Source organism: Eleginops maclovinus, chromosome 18, assembly GCF_036324505.1.
Source record: "Eleginops maclovinus isolate JMC-PN-2008 ecotype Puerto Natales chromosome 18, JC_Emac_rtc_rv5, whole genome shotgun sequence".
NCBI classification, from domain to species: Eukaryota; Metazoa; Chordata; class Actinopteri; order Perciformes; family Eleginopidae; genus Eleginops; species Eleginops maclovinus.
In genome coordinates this window covers 5,480,927-5,502,108 of record NC_086366.1, presented here as the reverse complement: position 1 = coordinate 5,502,108, position 21,182 = coordinate 5,480,927, and the positions used below count along the sequence as shown (strand labels likewise).

General features: G+C 40.5%; 1 protein-coding gene across 1 annotated transcript in view; it reads left to right on the top strand.

Annotated features, from left to right (window-relative positions):
* Positions 1 to 15,529: 15,529 nt before the first annotated feature.
* The window catches only part of zbbx (zinc finger, B-box domain containing), a 34,920-nt gene continuing 29,267 nt past the window's right edge, over positions 15,530 to 21,182 (top strand). The window contains exons 1-3 of the mRNA XM_063907372.1: positions 15,530 to 15,689; positions 16,985 to 17,125; positions 17,598 to 17,711. Coding sequence (XP_063763442.1) covers positions 17,061 to 17,125; positions 17,598 to 17,711 — 179 coding nt within the window. The 5' untranslated portion in view covers positions 15,530 to 15,689; positions 16,985 to 17,060. The remainder of the gene's footprint in view (positions 15,690 to 16,984; positions 17,126 to 17,597; positions 17,712 to 21,182) is intronic.

The window sequence follows — 21,182 nt, the reverse complement described above, 5'->3', positions numbered from 1 at the left end:
CTTCTAATTCTTTGTCTCAGCAGTAAGAAAACAAATTACATTCCTCTCTGTGTGTGAATGTGTGTGAAGGTATCTGTGTGTACCTTTATTTTCTCCTGTCCCCTGCAGGAGTTTGTCTGTGGGGCTAAACACTCATCATGTAAATCAGTGACCTATTAGGAGCTGGCTCCTCTTCTCGGCTTTTCTTATGAAGATGAATAAGAACCAGACCAGGGATAGAGGAGAGGAGAGGAAATGAGATGAAGTCATCTGGGATTTAAGTGCACTGCTGTACAGGGACTTTTGAGGAAGATATATTGTGTCTTTTTGTGTATTTGTTTTCACATCATTTGCATGCATTTCAGCTGAAGTTTATTTTAATTTAATGTCACTCAGTTTTAAAAAGGCTTTTGGGGTCTTTCCTTTTTTCTGTAGTTTGTTATACATGTTTTGTGCATGTAAATGGTCTATAAAGGCTAAAATCTCAAATTTCCCTCCAGAGGGAGTGTCGCCTCAAACGCCTCCACTGGACTCCTTTGTTTACTTTTAGAACATAGTGACATCACTATGTAACACTTGTGCTTCTATTGGCTAGCACTCCAACAATTTGTACGTGATAGGCTAAGGGGCGGGACATCTCTAAGCAGTTGGCCAATCACAACAGAGCCGGCCAGAGGTGCTGCAGCACAGGCAGTATGAGAAAAATAGAGCTTTTGAACATTAAAGCATGGAGACATGTCACAGTAGAGGTACAAAATACTAATGAACCTGAAGATGAGCAGAATATGTCCTCTTTAAATGTTGTGGGGATCGCCTCACAAACGTTTTTCTCCCATTCCTGTAGTGTATGCATGCATTTGAATGATTATTGTGTGTCTATATATCAAAAACGTGAATATAATTTGTAAAACCATTAAATCGCAATTCCACAGTAAAAGTTCCTGAGCCCATTGCCTCCAGAGAATCGATTCACTTAATAGTGATTTTAACTCATAATTGAGGTTATGGTTATTGCAAATAAACAGCATATAATATGCACACAGTGTGTATGCATGCTGCAAACACTAATTGGCCTTAAGCTCCCAAGCTTGTAACATTGCTTATCTGTTTGAATGGTGCATACATCTTCGTGCATATACTATTTTTAATGACAGCTTCATTTGTATGTACCATATGAGTTTGGCGGTGGTGAATTAGTCTGCATGCACATATCTGGCTGCCTCATTGGAGCATAATTACCATAAATCAAATTTACATTTGTCATGTGATTTAGTACTCATCTCGGTATATAGGCTGGTTAATTTAAGCGTCCACCACAGATAAGATTTATTGTCGTACGGATTAATAACGGGAACCACATGCACACACAAACCTCCCACACATGTCTCAAGGGAGCTATAATAATACCACCAATGTGTGTGAACATTTGACACTTGAGATACATTATTTCACTGCTCAGCGTTCACACTGGCGACACAGCACTGTTCTTACTGGTTGTCTCTTATGTGAATACCATGCACACTGAGAGCAGGTGATACGTTTCAGATTGTAGATGGTTGGGATGCACTGCAAGAACTCATCTACACAGGAGAGATGTCACAGCAACACGTCCAAACTGAACATGCTCCCAATCTGGTTGTGAAATGTTTGAATTTTTAAAGCAAAATATATCGACTTTTATAACCTTATTTAAATACTTACAATCAGCATTTAAAAACTCAATGCTGATTGGTCGATTTCGAACATTCTGCAGTCTGCTATTGTCGACTAGCAGACCACTGCTAGGGACGATCAAGGGACGATGTGCAGTCATGTCCATACGCAAAAAGAAGTCCGCTCAATTTAAGGTCAGCTGTGGACAACACACATTCGTTTTATTTCATCAGAAAACAACAGGCAGTACTTTTTGAATATGTATATTTATATTTGAGGAGAGCACGAAAACTCTGCATTCATGATGGCTAAACTGTTTCCAGTAAAGCAAAGAAAAAGAAGAAAAGGAAAGAGGTCAAAAGACAGAGTGCTGGACCTCAGAGAAATAGACAGACAGGAAGTGAACACTAATGGGAACAGCAGAAGAAGACAGACAGGACATGTTACGAGTCAAGTTATTGGATTATTTCGTATTTAACAATTACATTTATTTCACCTGCTAACTGAAGGTCTGTCAGAGCTGCCTCTCACTCGCAGTGGTCAGTAAGGAGAGGGTACGCTGTCAATATAATTCATGTCTCATTTTGTGATATTAAAAACAGTAAAGCCATCTTATTCTATGCCTAACATCACACTTTTCTCAACTACTGTATCTGTCATAGGGACTCTTAATAAAAAAACAAACACTATTTTCACTCTAAGTTCCTTCAAGTGCTCCATAGCCTTTAGAGACTTTCAAAAGAATCTGAGCCAATTATAAAGGTACCGGGCGAGCCAGGTGGACAAATCCATAAATAAACATCTTTAAATAACCGCAGTCTGTCAAATAAATATGACAGAGATGAAAAGGAAGACATTGCACACTGTGATCATTTTATTTTCCATTTGTTTGCTTTGGTTGACTAACTAAAAAAGCACAATGGGCAATGTGGTAGCCTGTCAGTGATAGGAAACAAACACTTTGTTTTTGTAGTGCAGAGAGAAGAATAGATCAAACTGTTCGAGCTAAAGTTAGGAATTTCTCCAGCCCCAACTTTTATTTACCAAGCAAACACCTTTTATGTTTTTATAGCTCCTGTTTCAACTCTCTTAGATGCCGTTCATTGTTATTAGAAGATTCTAGTTGTGAGGAACCAAAACCAAGACGGATGACAGCAACACTTATAATGTTTATTCTTCATTTGCTTGGCTGCAGTTCAGCTCATTTTATGACAGTAAATTAAGATGTTTAAATGCTAAGAAGACATAATGATCCAATGGTGTACATGTGAGGCCTTTAGGAAATATCTCAGACACTTTGACATTTAAAAAGTCACTTTTCGTTTGGGTTTAGTGAGCAAACAAGCCAAACACGTGCGTGTACCTGACATTTACTGCTTTACTTAGCATTCACAACTAATACTGCATAGTGTGCATGATGTGCCTGATTCTTCTAAAATCTCAACTTTTTCCTTTTCATAATTATCCAACAGTCTGTTGGTGGATACAATGGTGGTGATGCTAATGAAGATGTACAGGCAGGTGACCATGACATGCTGTGTCACCTTTTAAAGAGGACATGTTCTGCTCATTTCACGTTCATATTTGCATTTAGTGTCTCTACTGGGACATGTCTCCATGCTTTAATGTTCAAAAAGCTCTTTATTTTTCTCATACTGCCTGTGCTGCAACACCAGCTTTCACCCTCTGTCTGAAACCAGAGCCCAGTCTGCTCTGATTGGTTAGTTGGACGGCTCTGTTGTGATATGTCAACCACTTAGAGTTGTCCCGCCCCTTGGCCTATCACGTACAATGTGTCGGAGCGCGAGCCAATAGAAGCTTGAGTGTTACATAATGATGTCACGGAAGTTAACAATGTAGGCGTGAACTTTGGGATTTGAGTCTTTGCAGACCATTTACATGCACTCAAACCTATATAACACACTGTTGGGAAGTGCAAACCAAGAAAAAGCATATTAGGGCCTTTTTAATAACTACAATAACTTATTTCTTTAATTTGTTGTTAATGAATGTTTTGTTGTTAATGCAGACTGGGTTGGCCCTGAAGTGCAAAAAGAAATACATTATTTCTGCAAAACAGAGAACAACACATTTGTAAAACGCTTAGTACTTCAGTGCCACCGCAGATTACACCATGAGACTTTAGTAATAACCTTGTGGGGATTGTCTGTAATTGATGGAAACAATTGCATTGTTTTCTTTGTTTCTGAAGCAATTTTCTTCGCTTGTACATCCATCAGCACTGCTGCCATCCTTCTCTACCTGTGTCTCTTTCCTCCCTAAGCAGGGGATTCAACACGGATACTGCCAGAATGAGTTTTTAATTGCGTTATGATTACGGCCGGACTTGTAAAAGATGTAAATGACCGGATATTATATTTTTTACGAGAGGGGAGCTGAGGGAATGGCGAGCGAGGCTGTTCAACCCATTCTGGCGTGTTATGCACAGGAACTACAGCGATGAATGTTGATCACTGAAATCAAGATTATGTGCTGCGTTATCGTCCCCCTGAGAGGCAGGAGTGTGTGAGTGGGCGAGTGTGTCCGTTCATGCACTGTGTTTAGGACATTAAATTAAAGCCAGCAAAAGAAACCCTAAAAACAGGAGATTTGATGAAAACAATCCATCAGTGTGCTATTAAACTGTACCTAAGAGCATGACTATGTTTATACGTCCACTTTCTGTGTGTGTATCTGTTTTGCGTCTGTGCAGGAGGGGCGTTTGACTTAAGATGCATGCTACAAGAATGCTAAGCAGCCGATTTAAACAGACTTAATATTGAGAAGGGTGCAGGGCAATAAATTCCCTTTGACACTGTGTGCTGCTTCCCCGGGGTAAGGCTGCTACTGATCAGCGGGTGCACACACACACTTGGGTTGTAAATACCGATGCCCTCACTAGTCAAAACAGGTTTCTTTCTCGCTTTATCTACCCTAGTCGGCCTCAACAGTGGAGGAGGGAGGGGATGTAGAGAGGATGGGTGTAGACTGCGAAAAATTCACAGGAAATAAACAAGTAAAGGAATATATGATGAGAGGGCAAAGATTGGAGAAAGATGAGAAGCAGTGAAAGACGAGAGTAAGAGGTTGACAGGTAGAAGTGTAGGAAATGGAGAGGTAAAGGAGAGGTTACATATAAAGGGGCAAAAGAGAAATTGTAGATAAATATCAAAGAAAGATAAGGGGAGTGAGGTGAGGAAAAGGTGGATATACAGGTAGTGAGATGAATAGACAACAGAGGATGAAAGAGTGGCTAAAGAGAAGTTTACCTGAAGTTCGTTAGCAAGCAGCCTGTCACACTTTTTTGGCAAGTGTGTGTTTGGTCTTAACACCAGATGTCATGTTACTTCCCTTATTGAAGAAGACATCTTATTATATTTAATATTATCTACATAAGTTAATGATCGCAACACCAATATGGAGTAGTTTTTCCCCCTTTCCATCAGGTGGTATTGAGCTTCTCACCTTACTTGCAGGAACTTCTTCAAACAGTTGGTGTGATCGGCTAATTGGACACAACAGCAGCAGAAGATGTAAAATATAATACCGTGCATGCAGCCTGTTGCAGGTGTTCCTGCTAGGGTTGTGCTATTTTCTACCTTTTCTCTCTGTAAATAACTACTATTAGTGACTGTAACCTCTCTAAACTTTCTTGTAGAGAGACATTTTGGGTATGGCTGCCTTATTTTAACTAGGGAGAAACTAATTGTGCTAAAGCCAGCTAGCATGGTGGTTGGAACAACAGCTATCCCCACTGAAATCTGGAGAAGGACACAGAGGATGCTGGGTAAACCTAAGAGACAAAGGAGAAGAGCAGGTTCCAGATTTATGGAGAAAGGAGATATATGCCTGCCTCCCCCCCTCTCATCATGGGCAACCTAAGATCACTAGGTACTGTGACGCACAAGCTAACCGCGTTAGCCAGGGGCCAGACAGAATAACTGGAGTGTAGTTTAATGAGCTTTATGGAAACATAGCTGCACCAGGATACCTCTCACAACAACGTTTCCATCGATGGCTTCTGGACTGTTTGGGCTGACTGAGATTACACTGAGAGCTTCATCATGTCTTCACTATCAGCCTGAGTCCTCATCATGTATTCACTATGGACCTGAGTCTTCATCATGTCTTCAATATGGACCTGAGTCTTCATCATGTCTTCACCTTGAGCCTAAGTCTTCAGAGGGTCTCTGTGCTGTGGAGAACGTCCTGCCTCTTCCCGTGCCTTAGATGTTTTGTCCCTGAGGCTACAACTTTTAGCGCATATTCATGTTGATATAAATAGTTATTTATTACATTCCAATATGGTGCAACTGTCACTTATCAAAATTTCGCCCAAAAGATAAAATATCTTTATCTTCAGATCAGCGACATTATGTCAACTCCCAGAACGTAAAGGCTCTAATATCCATATTCTTTGCACAATCCCTCTCCTCCGTGTATAAGTAACCGGCCCTTAAGCAGCCAGCGGAAAAGTTCCCGTGCCATCTATAGGTACTTCAGAACGGAGAATGTGGCATAAATATTCATACTATTCTGCTTCCATAGCTGGATATTTCCTCAGTTCTCCTTAAGGCCACAGTGAGCTCTTCAAATCAAATGGATTTCAGAGTACTTTAACATATACCACAAAGTGTGTGTGTGTGTGTGTGTGTGTGTGTGTGTGTGTGTGTGTGTGTGTGTGTGTGTGTGTGTGTGTGTGTGTGTGTGTGTGTGTGTGTGTGTGTGTGTGTGTGTGTGTGTGTGTGTGTGTGTGTGTGTGTGTGTGTGTGTGTGTGTGTGTGTGTGTGTGTGTGTGTGTGTGTGTGTGTGTGTGTGTGTGTGTGTGTGTGTGTGACTGTGTGTGTGTGACTGTGTGTGTGACTGTGTGTGCACTTTCATAGCTCACATTGTCTTTTCTGAATGCTAAAAACCCCTTTGACTTAAACACGTTAGTGTGGAAATCTATACAACAGTGCGTATGTAATTGGACAAATGCTGTACGAAATACACACACACACACACACACACACACACACACACACACACACACACACACACACACACACACACACACACACACACTCACACTCCAGGATGGTGGCTTAACTCCTTTCATTTGCTCTCCCGCTCTCTGGTGTCGGCTCAGAGTGTGGTGTGACAGTCTGGCCCTGTGGTCACATCCCCATCCCTGATATCCCCTAATAATCTCCCTCCTCTTTCCATTCAGTCGCTAACTGGAAGCATGTGTGTGTCATGAAAGTATTAGAGGGTTTGTGTGTGTGTGTGTATCAGTATAAGAGAAGAAAGCATGTTGTGTGACAGAACAGATGAAAAATCACATCGATGACAAAGTATTCCCAGATTTTTGCCGGGATTTGAATTTTTCATGAGACTGAAATATTGAAGCCCTGCACCTGCCTGCAGCGTATATCTTTCTCCTCACCTCCTATTCAAGGTTTTTTAAATTCTGGACAAGCTCTCAGATCTTTTTATCTCTTCCCCCTCACTTTCTTTTTTTCTTATTTCTTTTCTCCTGTGCCCTTATACCCCTCTGTGTCCTCTTTCTCTTCTCCATATCCATTTCTTTCTCTCTCCTCAGTTAGACCGTCTCTCACTCCTTCTCTCATCTTCCATCCATCCTTTCAATCTGCTCTCTGCTCGTCTCATTCTCTCTGTTTCTCCCTCTCTGTCCATGCATCTGCAGCCCTCTCTCTCTCTGCCTCTCTCTCTGTCTCTCTCTCTCTCTCACACACACACACACACATACACACACACACACACCTCTCTCTCTGTTTCTCTACAACGCTCCCTCTCTCGCTGTCTGTTCTTCCATGAAATTAAAGCGCTCTAAGCTGCTGTTTAATCAGAGCCTGTTTGGGAAAGTGCAGCGATGACAGAAACTGTCCATCCCAAATGCTGTGTCTATGCATGCATGTATGTACTGTGCATGTGCATGATGTGCATACCTATATAAGACTATACTTCTATATAATAAAGAGAAAAAAAAGCTTTCCAAACTTTGTGTTTGTGTTTGTTTGGTGAAAGATGTGTTTAGATAGCCATTAATCCACAGATAATCAGTATTAGCAGGTGGTCTGGCCTGATACAGTGATGATTAACTAAAACTCTTGGCTGTTTACTGTTGGGGGCTGGATAAATGAAAGCAGATCAACAAAGCTAATTAAATACCATTTGCCACCACAAAACAGTAGTTAATGCCTCAGTGTTTGACATGGTGGAGGTGGAAAAAGGGAAAGCATAATTGAAGCCTGTTAGCTTGTGAAAAGGAGGCTTTTCCCGTCGTTAATGCAGTATTTCTCCACCTTTTTTCTTACTGGTTTTGATTTTGGTGGCTCTTAAATAAATAGTTAAACAGTTTTGAGAAAGAAAACATACTGTTTTTAAGATTAAGATAAAAAAAATGGTACCACATTGTTCGTTTAGGCTCTGAGACCAGTGGTTGATTAGCTTAGCTTAGCGTAGCTTAGCTTTGAGTCTGGAAGTAGCTAACTTGGGTGTACAACTTCTACCAAACAGAAGAGCTCATGTCAAAAGTTAGGTTCTCAAAGTATTAGCAGGTCAGTATTAGCATGAAACAGAGACGATTCACTAAAAACCTGGGTTGTTTATTGTGGGTTTAGTCGGACTGGATGAATGAATACAGAATGACTTCTGAAAAAGTGGTGTTTTTATGTATTTTTAATGCAGTATTTCTTTGAACTGAAACGTGAATGGCTGATTTTGGCAGTCGGTACAACTAAAAAGCTAACGTTAGCTGACAGATAGAAGCTTTGAGCATTCATTAGTGGAGTAATTACTGAAGTGTATTATGTCTTACAACTCAATGTGAAAATCTCTTTAGTTTGTGTTGACCTTAGACTTGATTTCAGGCTTCTAACCGCAAACTCATTCAGTAAAAAGGCTAGTTTTGAGACGAGGGTACTGGAAGTTGTAAAATGCTGACTCATTTCCGGGTTTTTAGACTCATTCTATCTCTCTATGTAGCCAATATGTAATATTTACAAGGTCCCCTATTTGAAAAAACCTCTCACATATTCCAGCTTTTATCGGAGTTAAAAACAAACAGGAATCAACACTGCAAACTGCTCATCCACCCAAAACACAAACTGAAGGGTCATATCAGACATAAGCAAACAATCACCAGCATTAGATGGTGATGCTGTGTACACAGAGCTCACAGACTCACACACTGAACACAGCAATGGAAGCATATGCATAGACAATCCAAAATACTGGTTTCTTGCTCCTCAAGCACCCAGACATTTTGTCATTTTATGGTATTCTCAACACTGCTGTATTCAAGGTTTACAAATCATTAATGTGCTTGTGACATTTGACTATGTTGAACAGATCACATCCCCATACATATCTGATTATTTCCTCAGCTTGATGTCCAACCCCCTCCCCAATCTATGTGTATAACATCACAATGATAGCTGGAGAGGTCAACAGTCATTTTTCTTATGGCCATAGCTTTCATCACTCTGGTGCATTCAATCCATGATGTGTACCCCTTATGAGCCTTAGATGGCAGTAGAGGTGCAGCTCAACAATACACCACTGTGACTGTGTGTGTGTGTGTGTGTGTGTGTGTGTGTGTGTGTGCTTACATGCAGGTGTGTGCGAGTTACTGCAAAAATGTGTTCAAGAGAAAGAGAGAGGGATTGCAAGACTGATCAAGGAGTAACAAAAAAAAAATCGCAGCAGCGAACGGTATTGGAGTTTCATTTTACTTGCTCACCCACGCACAATGTTTTACAGACGTTTGAGGGAAAATTGTCTATTGTAAATCTTGTTCGTGCCACCAGTTGTCTCTATAATCCATGGCAGAAGAATAGGCTGATGTGATCAAACAGTATCATCTTGTTCCCTGGTTATTAAACGTCATGTCTGACCCAGATTCCCACTCAGCAGTAACTGTCACTACATTTCCTAGAGTTGGATATAATAGAAGTGGGTAAAACTAAATAAAATAAGAATGATTTTATTTCCAAGCAGCTTAAACAAGGCAAGTCAGTGCTGCTGTCAAACCTTCCAGCCGAGCCAAAATGAGCAATAAATCACCGTCCAGTGGAAGATTGTGGTTTACTGTATCCTGCTAAACTGTACACTCATTTTGTAGTCTTTCAACACACATCCCTTTCCATGATTTCATCCAAATGCTTTTATAGGGACACCCTTTTATGCTTTTCAGGGTTTTCCCTTTCCTGTATTGTGTTATATAATCTTTGGTGCATGTAAATAGTCTCCAAATGCTTAATGTGTTGTATACAATATATAGTATTATTATATAGACTGGGCTCTGGTTTCAGACAGAGGGTGAAAAGACGTACTGCAGCACAGGCAGTATGAGAAAACTAAAGAGCTTTTTGAACATTGAAGCATGCAGACATGTCACAGTAGAGCCATTACAATCATTGCCCACCATCAGGCAGTCTGAAGCCCCACTAACTGTCAGATACTCACCTGAGCTTTGATGGATCGGTGTCTTCTCTACTTTTTGTGTGTGTGAGTGTTTAGAGGCTCTCCCCAGAGCCATCAGCATAAGCTTACCCTCGCTCATCCATCTCTCCCTCCCTGCCTCCATCCTTCCCTTCCACAACCCTTCAATTTCTAATTTGGCCTTTGCGTGCTCTCCGCTCCTCTCCTCTCCGCTCCTCTCCTCTCCTCTCCTCTCCTCTCCTCTCCTCTCCTCTCCTCTCCTCTCCTCTCCTCTCCTCTCCTCTCATTACCTCTCTGTCTCAGTGACATCCAATGACCAGTACCTGACACCTCCATGTTCTCATCTCTCTGTCACACACTTTTTTTTTCGTCACTCATACTGCAACTGTCTTTATCACTTAGTAACTCTCCCTTCACTCTCTAATTTCCTATCAGTCCATACACTGACCTCCTCAGTGTGTGTTGGTCTCTCTTTGTGTCCTTCCACCTCTGCTGCTGCCGCCATAATGTGTGAATTTTGCTTTGTCTGTAATTTTTTCTCATATATCCCATGTCAATGTCAATCCTATTCATGGCTTTTATACAGCAGAATAGTCTACTACAGCAAATGTCATTTATTTGACCATATTCCTTATTTTTTGAAAGTCAGCATCCATCTCCCATCTCTGTTTTATTTCTTTAAAGCTCTTTTTTCTTCAATTGTATCCTGTTTTTATCTATCCAATGGCAGAAAACACACACACACACACACACACACACACACACACACACACACACACACACACACACACACACACACACACACACACACACACACACACACACACACACACACACACACACACACACACACAGTGGGAAGTGAGGAGACATCATTAGGAGAGTCAGCATTCTGGACTCTGTTCATGATGTCAAGGACTCGGACAAGTATTCCTGTCCATCGTCTCATCCCGCTGTGGGCTGGTAATGGATCTGAAACTCATTGTCTGCTTCAAGCTCTCGAACCCTTGTCATCTTTTTGGACTGATATATCCACTGAGTACCTCACAGTCATGGCCTGAAAAGGATTTGTCAGTGGAAAGAACGTCAGCGAGGAGGAATGTCATTATTTTCAGGGGATGGGATCGGCTCGACACAGCAGCAGGAGCAAATTATGGTTGCGAAACATCTTAACAATATCCCACATTCAAACAAAGGTGCACCTTTATGGTAGTGCAGAGCCTTATGTAAGGGATAATGTACAGGGAGGTGGTCATTAATGAAAAAAGAAAACCAAAAGAGTGAGCAGGACCACGCTGCAAAGTACATTTTCCCAGTTCTTACACAGTTGCACACAAAATAAACCAAAGATTCGACTCACAATACTGATTTTAAATGATTTCATTGATTTGAAAATGATAGTATTGATCGCGCTAAGAAAAAAAAAGTATTTCAATGCCTTCAACGGCTGAAACTGAAGGAGAAAGACAGGAAGTAAACACTAACAGGACACGCTATGGGTTCTGTTGGTGTTTAAAGACTGGTTAATGGAAAAGAGAATGTGAACAGACTTGGACGGTTACAGGAAACCTCGATCAGTGCTGCCGTCGTTTTAAGATACATTGCTGTCAGCGCACTTCAAGCTGTTGGTACACATTGGATCCGACTGTGGATTTAAATCAATGAAATCATTTTAAATCAGCATTTTGAGTCAATTTGTTGGGTTCTATTTTAATATTTTACACTGGAACTGATCTTCCATGCTATATGCCGACGGAATTAGCATCAGCTCCGTTGCATGGCATTATTAAAGTAATCTCCTACATCACACATTTCTGTCTTTTCAAAGCACTTAAGTTTGATTTGGTAGGATAATTTCAGGTCAGGATACAATTACTATAAGGTTAAACGCTTTCCCCATCATTAATTTTCAGCAGTTAATGTTGTTACCTGACAGTCAAAGCGAGACAGTCCTGGATCACAGGCCAGTTTTATCTGTGATTGTTCTCCCCCGTCTTTCTGTAGCCCCAAAAACATACAGATCAGGTGAACAAGAAGATTAAAAGTTGCCCGTTAAACGCAGATGTCTGCTGTTAATCCAATGATGGGCAGGTGACCTGCTTTCTGCCATTTGTTCATGCAGGGATAGTCTCCACCCCCCTGTGACTTCAAGTAGGTGTAAAGGATGAATGTGTACTACCTTTTTCTCAAGGTTGTTTAACAATTTCTCTATTATTCTGTCGCCCAGGATTAGCTACAACCCCCCTGTGCATACTAGGACTCACAAAAATGCTGGCAACTGTCCTTCTCTGTCTCTGTCATTGTTAAACAGTCAATATATACAGTACATGCAGGATGAGGCCGCAGAGGAAGGTTTAACCCAGCAGATGACATTCAGTGCGGCGCCATAATCATTGCCTCCTAATGAATTAAATAGCCCTGACATTTCACAGCACAGCGCTTGTCCTTTTCCTGCCACTGCTCTGCTGTTGTAGCCCTCCTTTCATGCACTTTGTCTCTTGTTCTTTCTCTCGCATTGCTTTTCCATGTGCCTCCTGGCCCCTTGCAATGCCCTCCTCTCTCTATCTCCCCCCCTTTTTATTTCTATATCCCTCTGTTACTCCTTCTCTCGCTTCTCCTCACTCGTCCGCTCATCGGTATGCTGCTGCACGACCAGCTGTCTATGCAGGCAGAGCAGAGAGAGGGAGAAAGAGAGGAAGGGGAAGAGAGTCGTTGTTTAGCAGCACAGACAGAATCCAGCTGGAGGGTCACAACCTGAAATGACCATCCACGCTCACACACACGCTCACACACACACACACACACACACACACACACACACACACACACACACACACACACACACACACACACACACACACACACACACACACACACACACACACACACACACAGGGATGCTATAAGTCATACACTCACACTTCCCTGATGGCAGGAGCAATAGGTCATACGCCAACAATGTTAGACAGAGACCAAAGGAGAGGAAGGGGGAGAGCAGGATTGAGAGCGGAGGTGGAGGTGTGTTCGCAGCTTGCTGAGCCATAATTGTCCTGTGGTTTGTTAGGGAGGACAGCGAGGAAGGATAAAGATGGAAAAAAAGAGCAACGGAAGGGGCATGGTATGCAGGAGAGGAGTGGTTTTGCAGCAGTGTCAGAAAGTTTCTTTCGTCGTAGAATACAGATCAGGGCGGTATGGATGACTGCACGGCTGCACTGTAATGGAAAGAGACCTGTGTACAGAACGTCATAGGCACAAGGGTATGCATACAAGAACTTAACAAAAAACGAAATAAATTACAAATAAGAAAAAAAAATTAATAATAAGTAAATAAATAAATAAATAAGTAAATAAATGAATAAATAAATAAATAAATGAATAAATAAATAAATAAATAAAAATTATACTAGTTCTTCTTCTATTACTACTACTACCACTATTACTACAATAATAGGTATTAAATACAACCAAACTACTACTACTACTAGTTTGACTAATAATAATACAATTGAATAATAATAATAACAACAATAATAATAATAATAATAATAATAATAATAATAATAATAATAATAATAGAAGATGTTATAGATTTAAATGTTGTCTTAAGAAGAGAAAAAGCTAAATTAACTACATTATTCATTTTTTCTGCTGCAAAGCATTTAGTCTTGCATTTCAGTATTTTGCCTGCTTGTACACACTTGGTCCCTCTGTTCTGTACTTTCATAAAAGTATTTAAATATACTCCTTTTGATTTAAATGAATTTATTTTCAGATACATTGCTTTGTTTTGCGTTTTTTGTGTGCACTCATCAAGGAAAGCGTTGTCATTGGGCTAACCCATATTCCGTTAATAAAGAAACACTATAAGATATGTATATTTATTGTAAGGACACAGACAGTTTAAACAGTTAAATAAATTCTCAAATATTTTTTTATTCTCTTTGCCCTTTTGACTGTTGAATAACTTAGATGTTTTTTGCTATATAAGTTTGTATAATTAACAGATGGTGTTGGAGTTTTACTGTGGACAAACAAACAGTACACATTTAGGCTATATAATGGGTCAGATGGGAAATCATTTTGCTTATGATCTCTAACGCTTGTCATCTTGAAAGTCTGTTAACCAGGGTTCAAAGCTCTAATCAGAGCGATAATACATTCATCTTGATGCTATGAGGATTTTAATTAGGCCTAGAAGGGAATTCCCGCTGCCCATGATCAAGCCTGCTGAAGCAATATGGGACTTGATGTCTTTGAATCTGATGTTTATTCCCCGACAAACAAAGGCACATTACAAAATGTAATACTTTTTTTTTTTTTTACCTTGTTGATCAAGAATTGTCTGACATTGATATTCTACTCAGGTCAACATTTACATATTAAAGAGTAAGAACAAGAAAGATTGAAGATATAAGATGCTATGTATGTCCTCCACATGGCCAACCTTTTCCTTGCACATTCGATCCTCTCATGTAAGTATATTGTTATGTTTACAGACAAAGTTTTATTGTGTATGAACTGATGAAATCAAAAGTAGTTCATTTTCCAAATGATCATCTGCCATGGGAAGCACTGAACAGGCAGTCTGATATAATGTGTTTTTTGTAGTGACTACTACAGTGATTAAAACATTTGTAGTCTAAGCAGGAACAGTGCCGCTGCTAGCCATTTTGGTGCCCTAAGCATAATTCCTTCATGATGCCCTCCCCCCCCCCCCCCAATAAAAAAACATTATGAGTTGTGATGAGTGAGTGGGGAGGGGAGGGGGGAGGGGAGAGGGGGGCACCATCGGTACCTTTGAGTAGTATGCCTAAAAAGTGCCTCATATTTCTATAGTCTACTGAAATAATTTCGGCCTTATAATTATTATGACGATTTTTCATTAGGCTATTTTTGGTGGTGCCCCCTCGACACTTGGTGCCCTACGCACAGCGCGTAATGCGCGTTATGGGAGCGGCGGCACTGAGCAGGAATATCAATCTAGTTTAGGGTTTGGCACAAAGAGTACTTGATAGAGTTATGGAAAGAGTATACTAGTTTTATAGTTAAAAATAATCTGCAGGACTATCTGACAAAGACATCGAGACTGTGGAACATATTTCTCCCAGTGTGAACTTTTTCTTGCATTACAGAATTGGCCTTAATTCTGGTATACTGTATCAGAGGAATTTCTGGTTCATAATTTGATCTGGTTAAGCAAACACTTCACACATAAATGCAAATATCTTAAGGTTAAGCACCACTTCATTGGATGATTAAATTTAACATTTTGGAACAATCACTTCATTAAATAAAGGAAAGAAACGCCTAATTATGTTTGCTTTTTCTGTTTAGTAATGTTACCTTTTGGCTTTATTTATTTAATCTATACAATTGACTTAAAATAAGTGCCTTAACGGTTCGAAAAAAATCTGCGGGAATATCGCGAGAGTTGCGCTGGTTGCCATAGAGACGACAGCTGCATACAAACGCTCTGAGCACAGAGAGAGGAGGGTGAAAACCTTAAATATAGACTTTTGTTTTATGAGATGACATTTCATGATAACAAAGCCGGCGGAATTGTGAAAGGTTGAGCTTGACAGTGCTGGTAAACCCAAGGAGAGTGGCGTAAGGTGAGTTCATGTCCTCAGCCGTTTGTAAAGTTAATGTTCTGTGACGTTAACGTGATGTTACCGACACAGCACTTTCACGTAAACTTACTTTCAATTACATCCTGGTGACATTTACTTAACCGGTGCTGAAACCTTTTAGGTAAGTCACCGGTTACTTTAGCTTTAGTTTAATGCATATTTACATTGGCTCCTTCCTGTAGCCGTTAGCTGTTAGCCACACGCCGTCGTGTAAAGTAACTAAGTACATTTACTCAAGTACTGCTCTTCAGTTACATTATGGGGTACTTGTACTTAACTTGAGTACTTTGTGTTACTATGTGCATCTACCCCTGTACAGTTCATTTAAACATGCTACTCAAGTAGAAGTACACAGATAAAATGAGCTAAATTTACTTCATTTTATATTGTTTTTATCGTTTTAAATACAGGCAAAAGCATTAGGGATTAGCAATACAACATTAATGTTAAGTTGGTCAATGTTGAGACGATATAAAATACTTAATATACTGAACAGTCCATTTCCACTAGACTTTTGGAGCAAGTTTTGTATTTCTTACTCCTTTACCTCTACCTTACAACTGTAGTTACTTTATAGATTCTGTTTACTCGCCATTACCAAATATAAATCAGCTTTAAATACACATTTACATATCATTATAGGTTACTTATGCTAGCTGTGATGGAGACATGAATGCATCGATAATTCAGTAGTGTTTCTAAAATGGGACTTGACTTTTGGTACCTTAAGTATATATTTTTTGCCCATACTTTTTTAATGATTTTGAATGCAGGATTTTTACTTGTATAACAATAGAATAGCTTATTATTATTGCTAATTTGACTTAAATCTGATTATTCTTTCCACCTCTGTCAAATGTTTCCTATAGCTACAAGCAGGTGAAATGTCAGGGTCTTTTTTAAGAAGCTCCCACCTTGAGCAAATCAGAAACTAATCACCTCCTTCTAATGTGACTTTGCAATCAGCTCGGCTGCCAGCAGGTGCGGCTGTCTGGCTTTTTCTGTAAAACAATATGTTCCGCCTCACTGGCTAATTTCCTTATTGGCTTTTACTGCCTTAACATAGTTGCCAGCTATTTGTCAAGCATATACGAATGTCAGATACAATTCAAACGCACAGGATAGCGTGTTTAACTGCCTCTTATACATTTGATCAAATCTGTCCCTGCTTTTTTTTCATTTCATTGCAGCTGTATTCATTTATGGCAGTGTGTGATTGAGCCTGGGCGCAGCATGATAGTCGTTTTTTATCCCATTACTGTTGCTTTTTATTGCAGAAGAGACTCTTCGTAAAAAAAAAAGAGCACAGCGAGAGACGCGGGACGAATTCCAGAGCCCTCGGAAAGAAGAGAGATGAATTTAAATGACTTTGTGGTGCTTCCTAACAACAAGGCCAAATCTGTCAAGCTCAATTCCAGGTAAGATGAGAAAGACATGAGCAATGATGTGATTTAGGGCATTTGGTGGAAGCCCATTAGAGTTACTTGGCGGCCATACTGTTTCCATCTCTCCCATTCAAATTCCACCCACAGAGCATTTCACAAAATGCAGTTTCAGGCGAGATAAACCTGGATTCTGATCATTCTCAGTGCTGGGTATTTGTTTTCTGCATAATTCCCCAGTGCAAAATTGAGTCCAATCTCCCTCAAAGTTTCTCATTTGCCAACAGGTAATAGACTGGATTGATGTCTGGCTTGGTGGTTCCCTGATCCAGTGACTAATTGATTAAAGTATTGATCAGTCATGGCAACAGGGATCTGCCGGTGCAGTAGATGAATAGAACATATTGATGAAAACGCGGCCGTCCAATCTGACGGAGTAGGTCATTTGTATGATTGATTGTTGTTGATTGATTGCACATATGTGAGTGTGTGTTTGATGTTGCCATAGGAACCTTCAAGAGCTGAAGATGGAGACGGTGTCGCTGGCCCACAAGAGCAAAGAGATGGAGGAGAAACTGCAACAGCTGAAGGAGAGCATGAGTAAAGAGAAGGAGGAGAGAGGGTGAGTTACAGTGTTACAGTCAGAGAGGGAGGAGAGAGGAGGAGAAGATAGGCAGACTGTAGAGGGAAGGTGAGAATGGAACATTAGAAGGAGATGGGAGTGAGAGAGGAAGTGAGGATATTGAATGAGTTTGTGCAAGACAAGATGAAGTTGCCAGAGATTCATATTCTGCGAATGAGCTTTTAACTTCCAAAGTTTCAACACACACCATTTTACTGCTTCTGGCGTCGTCCATCACATGTGATAATTGTGAAATAAGTTTGTTGCATTTCGAATTGTGTAGGATTTGATGCTCATTTTCAGGTTCATATTTGTTTTTTTTGCCTCTGCTGTCACACGTTTCGAAGCTTTAATGTTCAAAAAGGTCTTTGTTTTTCTCATACTGCCTGTTTTGAAAGGTTTTCCCTTTCCTGTAGTGTTTAAGAGGTTTCTGTGCATGTAAATGATCTGCAAACTATTGGCCAGCGCTCCAACACATTTTACGTGATAGGCTAAGGGGCGGGACAACTTTTAGCAGTTGGCCAATCACAACAGAGCGGGCCAGCTAACCAATCAGAGCAGACTGGGTTCTGGTTTCAGACAGAGGGTGAAAACAGGTGCTTCAGAACAGGCAGTATGAAAACAATAAAGAGCTTTTTGAACATTAAAGCATGGAAACATGTCACAGTATAAGCACAAAATACAAGTATGAACCTGAAAATAATCCTAATATGTCCTTTTTAACAGTTATTTTCAAAACTAAAATAGATTAAGAGATATTTCTGCCTTAAAACCACTCATTTGTCCACTCTAATCCATCACATAATGTAACATGCTGTAACAGCTACACAATAACAAACAATGGCATGTTATAGAACATCGCATTTACAGGAAATGACATGTTGCCTTGTATAAAAGTCTAAACGATCAAGAGATGAACAGAGCGATCCGAGAGATAAGAGGCTTAACATATAAATGCTGAAAAACACACTGTCCTCCCTGTCAGAGCCGAACACAGGGAACGGAGCAGGAGACTAATGGAAGACAGGAGTCAGAGAGGGAGGTGGGAAGGTGGGAAAAACACTGCAACAGAGAGCGGGCAACAAGGAAAGCAGAGACACTGAGTAATAGAGACAGATGGAGGAGGGGACTAAATAAGGCTGATGACTTCTCTACCAGTAAAGGTCAAGAAAAGGTTGCTGTGGAAGGAAAAAGGGGAGAAATGAAAAAGCCACTCATAGATGAAGTAGGCTCGGTGTAGAGGACTATTCTAAAGGTCAATGCACCAGTAATCTGATTACGCATTTTAGGGAATACATTTACCTTTTTTTTCTATCGTGAATAATCCCGTTACATGTAATCCATTACTCCCAAAGCTTGGACAGCTTAATCTCACAATGTGTGGTTAAAGTATAGGAGCACAATGAGATCTTGTTCTCTCTGAGGTACATGTATTTTCCGCTATAAAAAGTAGCCCAAGAACTTTCCAAGTTCACGCTCACTTGTCAAATGAAAAACGACATGTGTCATCATGACAAGAAAGATTATGTTTTTTCTGCTGTGATGATCAACAGTGGGCCCAATACAAACCCTGTCATGTGTTGACTGATACACACTGTCTGAAGACATGGTTATAGATCTACAGTATGGGGCCCTATTTATTATAGATAAAGAATAGGCATCGGTGTGAGACACACAGAGATGGCAGCAACACATTCTGACACACACACACACACACACACACACACACACACACACACACACACACACACACACACACACACACACTAGAGTTTTTTTCATTACAATTGAATATTAAGCTTTATTGCATTGGTCAGCATACACACAGGGAACATGCCCCCCCCCCCACACACACACACACACACACACACACACACACACACACACACACACACACACACACACACACACACACACACACACACACGTGCTACCACACAATTAAATTGCTATATTTTCATATATGACCAATAAACATGCATGTGCATCTTCACATTAACTTGAAGTGGATTGGATATCTCACTCCCACACACACACACACACACACACACACACACACACACACACACACACACACACACACACACACACACACACACACACACACACACACACACACTAAACATCATTTACTTTCTCTCCATGTTTCATTACGGAGAGCTTGCACCTATGACTATTATCCGACAAATTCAAATTGAGGGAGCATCCCTGCCTGAGGAGCAGGGAATTAATTTGCAGAAAACAAACAAACACTGTTTATTAATGTGATTGTTTTATGCTCCGTTCCAAGTTAACCTCATTTCATTAATAACTCAGAGAGGTGTTATTCAATGTGAAGTTATGGAGAACGGCGTAATAGAGGTGTATATCACAGTATATGAGCACATAACTCAGGGGCAGCTTTAGGGAGAAGCTGGATACGTATATACTACACTTCCTCAAATTGTATCGGCTAAAAAAAGCTCACACACACACACACACACACACACACACACACACATACACACACATACACACACACACACACACACACACATCGCTAATTGCAATAGCAGGGATGACGAGAGTCACTCTTTCCATAGGATGTTTTTCTATGTGTTAGAACAAGGAGTAGCTTTGTGTAGATTATGTAGGTTAATGTTTGAGGAGCTGTTTGTGTGTGTGTGTGTGTGTGTGTGTGTGCTTATATGAGCTCTCCTTCTAAGTGTAGCTCTAATTAAGAAGCCGTACATCAGAGGGGAGAGGGCCTTTCTTGTCCAGGCTGCAGCGATAAGCACATAAACACAGTGTTTCCTGTCACACTGAAGTACTGCAACATTTAACGCTCCACCAGCCCCCCCAAGATACCACAAGGTGTGTGTGCATGGCTGCCTGAGTGTGTTTTTGATTCCGCTCCTCCATAAATAATGGCACCCGTGTTTGTGTAGTTTTTTCTTTTGGAGGGTTGCAGAGTGTGCCGCACTTTTTGATTCTGTCCGTCTTGTGCTCTTTAATCAGTAAAGACACCCGACTCTGTCACTCAATGGGAATCCTGCTTAAGCGGTTTGAAATATTACTAGCTCGGAGAAGATTTCACGTTGCACGATAGGAAGTCATAGTGAGAGTTTTTGTGTGTAGGAGAAAGGCTGGTGTTGCAGCAAAGTGTAGATTTGTGCATAAAAGTGTGCACATGATCTGATGTGGGGACCAGTACCTGGAAAAGTGATCACTATTTAGAGTTGCACAATTAACGGAAGTCAAAACTAGTTTTCCAAACCTAAGTTCTGTAGCTTTAGACTGTGTATATATGTAGCCTATATTTCTATATACACTATCCGGTCAACAGAAGAGCAGTTCCTGTGAGATGTGATGAAGCGGAACACACATGAAGTGTGTTTGAAGAGGAGCAATCATGGAGTAAATTATCAGGCACTAAAACAAACACACACACATATCCTTTCAACAAGATTACAATTGAACCACGCATTAATG